This window comes from Notothenia coriiceps, unplaced genomic scaffold (genome assembly GCF_000735185.1).
Source record: "Notothenia coriiceps isolate Sejong01 unplaced genomic scaffold, NC01 NC01_scaffold00033387, whole genome shotgun sequence".
Classification (NCBI taxonomy): domain Eukaryota; kingdom Metazoa; phylum Chordata; class Actinopteri; order Perciformes; family Nototheniidae; genus Notothenia; species Notothenia coriiceps.
In genome coordinates this window covers 79906-91033 of record NW_011366088.1, presented here as the reverse complement: position 1 = coordinate 91033, position 11128 = coordinate 79906, and the positions used below count along the sequence as shown (strand labels likewise).

Here is an 11128-nt window from a genome sequence, read left to right as displayed (position 1 = left end):
ATATTTCCAAAGCTGTAGCAAAAGGGACAATATTTATAACCAATCAAATAAAAAATGGCCATCAGTAACATTCATGTATTTAGTTGTATGTGCTTTTAGTAGATTGCTTCTAAAAGCATTGCAATGAGAGCAGAATTGACACCGAAAGTTGGAGCGATATTTTTTGTAACTACAGGAGATTTATTTTCAAATGCCAGCTGTCAAGATATTCAAAAATAGCCGATTTACTTGGAAATAGTGGATGTGTGCACCTAACTAAGTGTAGCACAGTCGCTGTTGCGGCAATAAACGGAGCAGTAGAGGAGCTACAACATCCGGGCAATACTCAGCTTACACAGAAACGGAATGGCGGAGGTAAGTGAGCGAAAACGAGGAATGTAACGAGTCAAATTAGAGAATAAATAGAGCGAATTTAACACTTTTGTCACGTCGTGAGGCACAAAAGAGTGTTACGGTGTCAGCGGCTGGGAAACCCCGGTTCAAAGAGGGGCTACGGGGGTGTTTTAAGTGAAAAAGCGGGGGGAGAAATGGAGAAGCTCTCCAGCGAATCGCCTCTCTCCGCGTTCTTAGCTTTAAAGAGCCATTCCCTCCTCCGCCTTGATAGTAAATCCGCAGAAAACAAAAGGCAGGGGTCTAACACGGTGGTGCTGAACTGTTTCAGGTGCGAAGTGAGACGAAGTGAGTAGAAAAAGTTGGGAGGGATGTCACGACTTGTCGGCGGTAAACTCCGAAACGTCCCTTTCGGAAATATTGAGAAACTAGTTCCTTCTTGTGTAGCCGGGGAGGAAGAGACGTTCAGCACCAAGTCACAGGAAAGCGCCCCTGGTCAGGCACCCAATGCTACAGACACACCTTATATTTATATTTTACACTGGACTTTTTTATCTAATTTACCAAGAAGTGGTGTGTGAAGAAGTTTAATGTAACTCAATGAGTGGTGGCACGCTGTTTGAACTACGGTGGGCTACATCCTCTGTCCTGTAGCCTGCTGCACGAAGTTTCTACACTTCTGGGTTAGCCTCTTATGTGGCCTCAACTTGCATGGCTGCTTCAACTACATTGGTCCCACTTTGACTTCATTATTTTAGCCGAAAGCCTGTATAGAAAACATGTTGACAAAGTAAGAGAATGTGCTTTCACCCCATATGGAAAACTAATCGCTGTTACGTTTTTATTTTAAGTAGTATCACACCAAAACTAAAGCTGTAATCAGTGGTGCAAAGTAACGAGGTACGTTTACTCAAGTATGCTGTACTTAAGTACAGTTTTGAGTTACTTGACTTGACTATTTCCACTTTCTGCTAGTTTGTACTTCTCCTCAACTACAACTCAGAGGTAAATACTATTATTTTACTCCACTACATTTACTAAGTAACTTTAGTTGATTTTCAGATTTGGATTAATGATGTGGAAATGTATTCAACTCTTAAATCAGACTTTAGTTCCACCTGGAGTAAATTCACAAGCTACCCTGCAGTATACAAAGTCATTCAAACTAGCTGCACCTTTACCAGCTTTGATAACACTTTAATGATCAATAATTATAATCAAAACGTATCATATATATTATTCTTAAATGGGCAATTCTGCACAAAGACTACTTTGACTCTTGGTACTTTTAAGTATATTTTGATGCCAATACTTATCTACCTTTACTTGAGTAATCGGTTGATTGCAGGACTTTTACTTGTAACAGAGTATTCCTACTTTTGCATCCTCTGCCCTGTAGCCTGCTGCACAAAGTTTCTTCACTTCTGTGTTGACCTCTTATGGCTGCATTAATTACATTTGTTCCACTTTGACCTTCTTATTTTAGGCCAAAGCCTACTATGGAAAACATGTAGGAGAATGTGTATGAAGAACTATTAGCTGTCATGTTTTGATTTGAAGTAGTAGGCCCTTTTATCAAACCAAAACCACAACTGTTGTGGGTTTGTTTATTATTTTCTGTGATTTTCAAAAGATAAAAAGCTACAATTGAGTGCCACGCGTAGATTACAATGTATAATACAACTCTTACCCCTACACCAGGTCGCAGTTTAAGTTCAAAATGGTGGTTTAAGATAACAAGGACTTTTTTTGCACTTTTCTAAAAACAGAGTATACAAAGTGCTTTCATAGCCTAAAATAGAAATGTATAAGAGAAATAGAAAAAATGATAACCCTTATAAAATTAGATACAACTTAACACATCAATAAAGTGGAGATACAAGTGTGTGCCAAAAAATAATAATTCAAAAGTCAGGGATCAGCCATTTGATTCTTCATGTTGTTTGTGTGGCTGGAATGTAAAGGAATGTACCTCCATGTTGTAATTCCTTTGCATGCTGCTTTACATGACGGCACAAATAACTCTGTTTGTTTGTGTCTGCAGGTGGGTGAAAAGCCCCTGAAGAGAAGTGTGCATGTTGTGGTCTAGTGGAGAGAGGATGAGGAACTGTGAGGAAGACCCTCAGCAGGAGAAGCGGAAGTGTTAACCAGCCTTAGAGGAGTTTCAGAGGACGTTCGCCCCATGAAGATGGCCGCACAGTCCCACACTGTACGCTCAAGTTCAGCCATCTACACTAAAGTTAGTAACTGTATGAACACCTCTGACACTTTCTGCAGACGTCACTGCATCACTAACACACCCATAGTCACATTATTCTTACTATTCAAAATGTATGCTTTGATTGAAATCTCTAAACTCATAGCTTAATAATTCACCATGGTGTTATGAGGTTGTTTCCAAATGTATCTGAAGTTTGGTTTGCAAGATAATTATACATTGTTCCCAGAAATATTATGTAAACTACACCGTTTGAAATCAGAGGACCAAAATCATTCATCACCTTATGTAACAATGGAAAAAAGAGACAAACAGATTAAGTTCAGATATTCACACATCTTTTTTTCTGTAAAACCCTCAGACTAAAATGAGCAATGACCCTGTCACCTTCTTGAAATCTCTTGGGCCAAGACCAAGCCCAGTGCATTCAGTGTACTTGAGCTAAAAGTGTAGTTGAGCTAAAAGTGTAGTTGAGCTAAAAGTAAACTGAAATTTGTTTCTGAAAACATTATAGGCGAGAAATAAGCAATGCAGTAACCACATCTTCTTTAATATTTGATATTTTAGCTTTTTCTGCGTTTTCTCTACCTGTGGTTTAATCTTGTAAAAGTTATTTGGAGTGCTTTTAGAAGTGAGAGGGAACTACTTTTCTTACGGATTTGATCTGCCGGGATATAGTGTTGGTTTCAGCGAATATGAGGAAAAACATTGTTTACAAATGAAGTTACCAACTGTATCTTTAACTCCTTAAATGTGACTGACTGATGTGAAGAAGGCTTTTTCTGGGTTTGACTTTGAAGATATTCCGGTTTGTCCTTTGTCCATTTGCCTTTATCAATTCTCCATTTGTTATGAGTTGGAGATGTCTTTCCCATTTGAGAGGGACTCTGCAAACTGAGTGAAAGCTAGGGAGACATTTGGGCAAAAGAAGAAAACATATACACATCATTAATGAACTGAGAGTCTAGACAATGTGGAAGTAATCTAATCTTCTCCCTCTGTAACTGTGTGTCTGAAGGCTGGGGAGCTTCCTCTGGAGGAGCTGCTGGCTCTGTACGGCTACACCATGTCAGACCCAGAGAAGGAGACCTGTCACATGACTGCCAGCCTGCCAGGCATGACACTGGAAAAGGTGAGATTCAACGTGAATGACTGAAATGCGATTACTTAATTCTGTGTTCTCCTCTGTGCTTTGATTTCATTTGCTGTTCCATTGTTGTATTTGACAGGATCAGATTACTGAGGATCTCTTTCCTGGGGAGGAGGAGGAGTCGTCAGCTGATTATCTCACCCCCTCCGTCACCTCAAACACCTCAGATCTGCTCCACCGCCTTCAAGGTAACAAACACATAGATGTACATTTACATCACCATATCACGCAGAATAAAAGGAAAGGAAATTGTGGATTCGCATCATAAATTCAATTCAAACAGAACAGCTTTAGAACCAAATGCACATTATTTCCAGATGAAACTATATAATAGGAATAAAAGAAAGCAAAGTTTTTTATTTTGTGTTATATTTTCCCAACATTAGATTTAATATCAGTGCTTTTGCTGATATTGCAGCGTGTTATTTACAGCTAGCCAGTACAATTCAATAAAATGACACGCCACCAGTGCCAGGAAATTACATTTATTTCTGTTTAATATCATATGAGAACTTCCTGGTATGCTACCATGTTCTGCTTTATGTGTCTTTTTCCTACTTTGTAGTGACATGTTTGTTGCTGAGTCCACAAAATATCATGAAAACCAAATACGTGGCACGTATGCAGCTTTGTCTGTTTGTTTCTCTTAATCAAATCAAATCAAGTTTTATTTATAAAGCACATTTATAAACGATTTTTGGTCAAGCCAAATTGCTGTACATATAATAAAAATAGCCTACAGTAGAGACACTTTACAGCTAATACAATAAGCACATATTGTTCAGAATATCAGTATGAGAGAAAACGACCCCCTCTGTCCTTAGACCCTCACATCGTACAAGGAAAAACCTCCAGAGAAAACCCACAGTTTAAAGGGGAACATGGGAGAAACCTCAGGGAGAGCAACAGAGGAGGGATCCCTCTCCCAGGACGGACAGACGTGCAATAGATGCCGTGTGTAAATCGAAGAGATAATAGATTTTACAGAATAGGTAGTCCAAATGTTAGGAAATGCATGTGTCTGTAATGAGAAGATGAATCTACGAAGATGTCAACAATCCTATGGGAGCCTTCAGGGAGGCAGCATGACGAAACCCAGGCAGGACCGGAGAGACAGGTTTTGCCACGACCCGAAGTCCACGACTTAATCCAGAACTCAGGATAGAGGATCCAGGACCACAGCAAGAAGATCAGCCTCGACTCCGGATCCCGGCGTAGATATAGACACAAAACAAGAAAAAATGTGGCTGGGTTAATCGGAACAAGAGAATACACAGACACAGACAGACAGACGGAAGAACAAGCACTCCCTTAGAATAGATTGAGGGCAAAGGGTAGCAAGTAAGAGAGTAAGAAACAGAGGTGGAGAGGCATACTTAGGGAACAAGGTCCCCACTGGAGCCTTAGTTGGAAATTGATGAGAGATAGGGAGGTAGTCTGTATCTACGAATCGTAACACTCCCCGGCCTGTCTAAGCCACTCTGCAAACCGTTTCCCTCTAATAAAACCTCGAGAGACAGAGAGGGAAAAGGTCATTGGATAAAAGTTATTCTTGATAAGAGAAGCCTAAAAGGCCCGAGAGAGAAAGTGAGTTTTAAGTGTTGATTTAAAAAAAGGAGATGCCTTTCGCCTCTTTGATTCTTCATCCTGAATTGTATTTATACGGAGTTTAAAGTATTGCATTTTTTTTTCACTAAGTCCACTGGCTCTCTATAAATCCCAGTATTACCCACTACTGCTTCATTATCTCAATAGGCTTCACTTGTCGAATAATGGTTAAAACATTTTAAGAATTACATAAATATAGAATTTCGCAAATGAGGTTTCGAAAAAAGTTATATTGCTGGATCAGGAGTTTTGAGATCATTTCCAGACATGCAGTTACTGTTGAGGATTTAAATAAAACCAAAAGGCCGGATAAATTAGATTTTAAAAAAACAGTATGACACATCCCTCAATTTGTTATTTTGAAATATGCGAAGACAGATATGTAATCTTAGCCAAAAGAAAGATGTGGAGACTGACATCCCAGAGTTCGATTGGATGACTCAATGTAATGTAGCAATAACAAGAAGAGAGAGAAGTGCACACACAGCAGTAAAATCATTTAAATGGTAGATTGTGGGTTTTCAGATCTATCTGTTCTTGTTCAAACTCAGCAATACCCTGAATGATCTTGCCATGTTTATCACGTTAGAGCCATTCAGAGAGCAAAGGCCAATCAGGCAGACCCTCAACATCATAACTCCTGCCATCAGGAAGGAAGCATCTTTTTTCAAGAGGCCCCCAAAAGGATATCTGAGACCTTAGACCTAGTTTCCCTTCCACTCAGACTCTTTGGTTAATTTATTGCAATTTGTGATAATGAAAACCACCTTTTTGTCTACTGTTTAATGTATATATATTAAAAATGTTGTATCATGTGTATTGGTTGTGTTGAATTCTGTTTGCAAACCAAATTGCTCATCAGGAATAGATTATCCAATCCAGTCAAATATTCTGTCTTTCAGGTGGAGACAAAGACACATTAGTCAGCTCCTCAGATGAAGACTTGGGTGAAGCCTCTATTCCCTCCAAAGAAGAGCACAAGGTAGCCACTCAGGGCAAAAACATATACACAACACAACAAATAGGAAACTATCAAATCGGTAGAATGCAGATTCGTTGCCACCACTGCTGTAATGTTTGTCAGAATGAATACTAACCACAGTTCTATAGCCCCCTTTCTTAACCGGAAGTGTGTCAGATGCTTTTTTTCACTCACACCTCTAACGCAAGGTTGCACTCTCATTGTAATCCTGTTGCATCGGGTGCTGAGAGACAAAAAACTTCTCAATCACAAACAATTTCACCTTTTAGTTCAAACTCCACAAATAAAGCCTTAAATATGAAATAAAACGTAGAGAAGCTGGATCCTTACATGCACACGCACACAATCCACAGGAAGCAGAGTTTGGTCCGTGTGCGTAAGTCAAGCTGTTATGTGCACACACACCTGGCAGTGGAGGTTCTTACGCTGTCAAGCTGTGAGTATGCAAACAAAACTCTACGGCAAGAAATGGCACTTCAAAATATAACCTTAGACCTGGAAAGTTATTCGACTTTCTGATGATTCCTTTCAGAAAGACCCACTTTGCAACCAACCAGTTAGGAACCTCCGCCCGAAAGTACTCGCTTATATATCAGCTATATTATTGTAAATGTGACCATAATTTAGAAAATGATCATCGTGCTTTATGGAGAAGACTTGAAACTAGTGATCAAGACCATAAACTGAGGTAATAATTCAAGTAAGAAGTTGATTTATTCTTCGACAGTGGCGGCACCATAGTATTTTTGTTGGGTAATCTATGGTAGGGCTAACCCATACAGTGGTGGGGCTCAAGTCAGTATTCGCAATGTAATTACATACACGCTATATCGCCCCCCTTGACAGTGAAACGCCACGCGTGAGGTTTAGATTATTTCCCTGTCTCAATACAAATGGAACTGTATGAAATAAAAAGGCACATTTGTCTTGTAGCAAATAAAAAGGGATCACGTGACGTATGATAGTACACGTTGAAGATCCAATGGGGATACTGAATGGCGGTTCCGATTGATCTCAATCAGTAAGGCATGACGCAGACCCAACGTTTCGTTGCTCTGATTGGCTGTAGGTCTATTCAAATTGCATTCGGAGGCATTTTGATCTGACGCCGCGCTGATATTATAACACCAGAGAATTTCCACACCTTTAGTGTATAAAACTCCCCCACTACTTAGACTATTCCTTGCACCCCTCTTCTAGCATAAGCCCGAATGGTCTCAACCATATTGCATCAGTAACGTGCACTTGTTGTTACAGCAGGATCAGTTTGTGTGTTGTGGACACGACCCGTATATTTTCGCAATCCGTGTTCTCAACATTTAGCATTTTGCTTATTATTTAATTTAATTTAATTTGCTTACTTTAACATCATTTTTCATGGTCGGGCTAAGCCATTTCTTGGTATGGCTGTAGCCTACCCCAGCCATACCCTGGCGCCGCCACGGTTCATCGACAACCAGAGAAGTCCCTCTGATATTCCAGAGAGCACAAGTTTGAGACACTTCTGAATTGGCTTTATCCTTCAGACCTGGTGTTTGCTGCTTGCTTACACTTACTGTGACTACACAACTTCACTTCAAATGTTTACCTCCAATCGCCAAAGCTGTGTGCCCTGAGCGCAGCCAACGCCTCTCTCTCTCTCTCTTTTACTCTCTATCTCTCGATGCCCTATTGAGCCGGGAATATTTATTTGTGGCTTATGGCTGCCAGAGATAATGACAAAAGATAATGTGTAATGATTTACTTACTTTCCAATAATGTGTCTGTCTTAGACTTAATCCTTAAAGCAGCAGAGCGTTAGATGCTCCTGTGTCTCCTATACTTTGTCATGAGTTTAAATAATTTAATGCTGAATTCAAATTGATTGATTGAGGCCAAAATCCCAACCTAAACGTAAACTAAGCTTCACATTGCCAGACTTAAATAGCCTTGCACAGAATGGACTGGCTCCACGAAATAATCATTCTGGTATCGGAGGGGGGAAAACGCTTTTTTTGTATTCTTGCAAAATAGAAAGTGCACATAGCGTGAGATACAAGGCTGATTGCAGACTTATACCCACAGTCTACATCTGATGAGTCAGACTAAAGTAACATCCCAGGACATGGGACAAGATTTCAACTCAACTGTAGTCGTCACTTACTTGCTGGCTTTACTTGAATGGCAATAAAATACAGCACTTAGACATTTTTTCATTCATGCAAGCCAGAAAAAACACCCCTCCATTCCAAATGTAAAGTAGCCTCGTCCCTTTGATCTGAGACCTGGTTCTGTTCAGGTCTCCCCGAAGAAGCCTGCCACACATCATGTCTTTAAAGAGTGTATTTTTGCGTGTGTATGACCCATTTGAGAGCTTTGACAGATTGCCTTTGATTCCATTCTCAGGAGATCATGGTTGGCTCTATGTACCAGGCCAAAATCCCTCCACTCAGTTCATGTACCAACCAGGAGAGAGGTAAGCCTGTGACAAGATGTGAGGATGTTTTCATGGTTAGAAACTAGTTTAACTGCTGTCGTATAGAGAATAAATGTAACATGTTTCATGAACTGTGTAAGAAACAGTCCCAAGAACTAAGTCATGTCAGGGTTTAAAAGCCTCTGTGTAGAAGTTGGGCAAAACATAGATTATAGCTTTTTAAGAAGTTGCTGCAAAACACTTTCTCTTCCTAATTCCCCATCTTCTTCCTCTGCTGCCTCTCTTTACCTTCCTCTGTTCTTTCAGCCAGCAGCGGGGAGGACCAGTTGTTGTGGAAGCCGGGCGTTCTGCCGGTACAGGAAGTGGAAGAATTTTTGCTTAATACACAGAGGCCGTTAAACCAGGAGGGGGCAACGTGCACACAAACACAAGGACACACTGTGCGGGACAACCAACAGGTAGGCAACTTCAAATGACATCACATAAGACAATGTAGGGTACAAATTCAACTCTAATGATCTTAGAATTTTGGCTTAGGCAAACATTATTGGGATTTGCATTTGATTATTGGGACTGGGCTTTAAAATACTTTTGTGTTGGTTGCTTCACATTGTATCTTAATCTCACTGAAATACTTTATGTTTCTCAATGGCTGCTCAATAGAAGGGGGGGTTGTGACTAAACTTATAACATCTTAAACAAAACCAAATGACATTTCTGAATAAGACTCATGCTGGAAATCTACACTACAGTATGCACTTCACACTCTAAAGCCGTATCCTTGCAAAAAATGTCACAATTTTCTCAAGCTAGGACAATTCTTCATTAACTGGTGATTTGTAGTCAACCCTTAATGATAAACCTGACTTAAAGTGATTTATTTATTGTTTTTAAATGTATTGCTCTTGTTTATTCTTATTCTAAAGTGTTTAAGTGGACGGGACAGCCAGCGCAGGTGCATTTGATTGCATTTGAATGTACAATTTGTACTATTAGTCTTTAATGTATATGTCAATAATCACATGCTTCTACCTACCTCAACTCAATGCAGTTGGTATTAGATCAAGGTTTGCTCTGTGTTTGTTACTGAAAGAGTGCTTCTGTAATCCACTCAGTGTAAACAGAGATCAGGTTCTGCAGCTATTCTCTTTGTGACAGTCTGACCCTTTTCTCTCACCCCTTCTCTTGATCCTCAGGCTCTGTATGAACTAGTGAAATGCAACTTCAATGCAGAAGAGGCACTGAGACGAGTAAGCTTCAATGTGAAAGTGTTCAGTGGTAAGAAACTGCTATTATACTTATTGGCAATGCACTCAAAACCAAGACCGTGATAATGAAATCCTCCCCAATATACAAATAATTGTATTTAATTTAACTCCAAGTGTTTCTTAATTCGCCTCCCTCTCTGTAGAAGAGCTTTGTGCCTGGAGCGAAGAGGAGTGCAGGAGCTTCGAGAACGGCTATCGGGTTTACGGGAAAAACTTCAACCTCATCCAGGGGAATAAGGTGAGGGCTCAGTCCGTAGTACAATGTGTACATGTTGTCTAATGTTTTAAATTATTATAAAAAACATGTTATTTTTCATTTCATTTAAATTAATTATTCCAAACTTCCTTTTTGTACCAATATTTGTATTCCATTTTATTTTATTATTGCGCATTTTATTTGCACTTTTTATGTTTGTTTAAATATTCTTATGTTATTTCTTTATTCTTAATTTTTGTTTGTTTATTTCTCAAATGGAACAACCGTCATGAAACCTTTTACCCCCCCCAGGATAAAAATTAAGTTTTCTTATTTGGTTATTTGAAGGGAAGTAAAGTTAACGTGTGTGTTGGGGAAATATGTCCCTAGGCCCACACCTTTGACCCAGTTTATCAGCTTGTCCTGCCCTGACTGAGCACAGGCCTGCTACCTTGGGCTGCTGTGCTCTCAGTGTTTTGTCTGCCTGTTCCTGCCTGTTGGCGTCAGCTGATAGAGGTGTTATGGTTTTATCTTGTTATGCAGCATGTTGATTCGTCTCTCAGAAATAGCTAAATACATATATACAGGTCTGTGTATCAACATGCTTACAGACCTGGCCATTCCACATGCACCGCTTTAACACAAATGACAGATGATTGGAAGGGCGAACTAGATAATATGAAGTTAGTTTGTGCAGTACTACTTGATTTTAGTTCTGCTTTTGATGTTATTGACCATTCTTTGTTGTTACACAAGCTGGAACAATATGGTTTTAATTTTGAAACGCTGAGGTGGTTAGAAAGTTACCTGACAAATCGAAGTCAAACTGTTTTTTTTAATGGAAGTCTCTCAAAGATGAAAACAGTCACTTGTGGAGTACCTCAGGGTAGTTGTTTGGGACCACTTTTATTTTCTATTTTTACAAATGACCTACCATTAGTGTTAGAAAAAGCTAAAATT

The 11128-nt window shown here is 39.6% G+C and overlaps 1 protein-coding gene across 1 annotated transcript; it reads left to right on the top strand.

The window, feature by feature from the left end:
- Positions 1-286: 286 nt before the first annotated feature.
- On the top strand, positions 287-10252 carry mier2 (mesoderm induction early response 1, family member 2). Its single transcript, XM_010789787.1, has 9 exons — positions 287-354; positions 2375-2569; positions 3567-3680; positions 3778-3886; positions 6209-6288; positions 8674-8743; positions 9011-9162; positions 9901-9982; positions 10116-10252. The coding sequence occupies exons 2-9, from the start codon at positions 2513-2515 to the stop codon at positions 10250-10252; spliced, it is 801 nt and encodes a 266-aa protein (XP_010788089.1). The 5' UTR covers positions 287-354; positions 2375-2512.
- Positions 10253-11128: the final 876 nt, after the last annotated feature.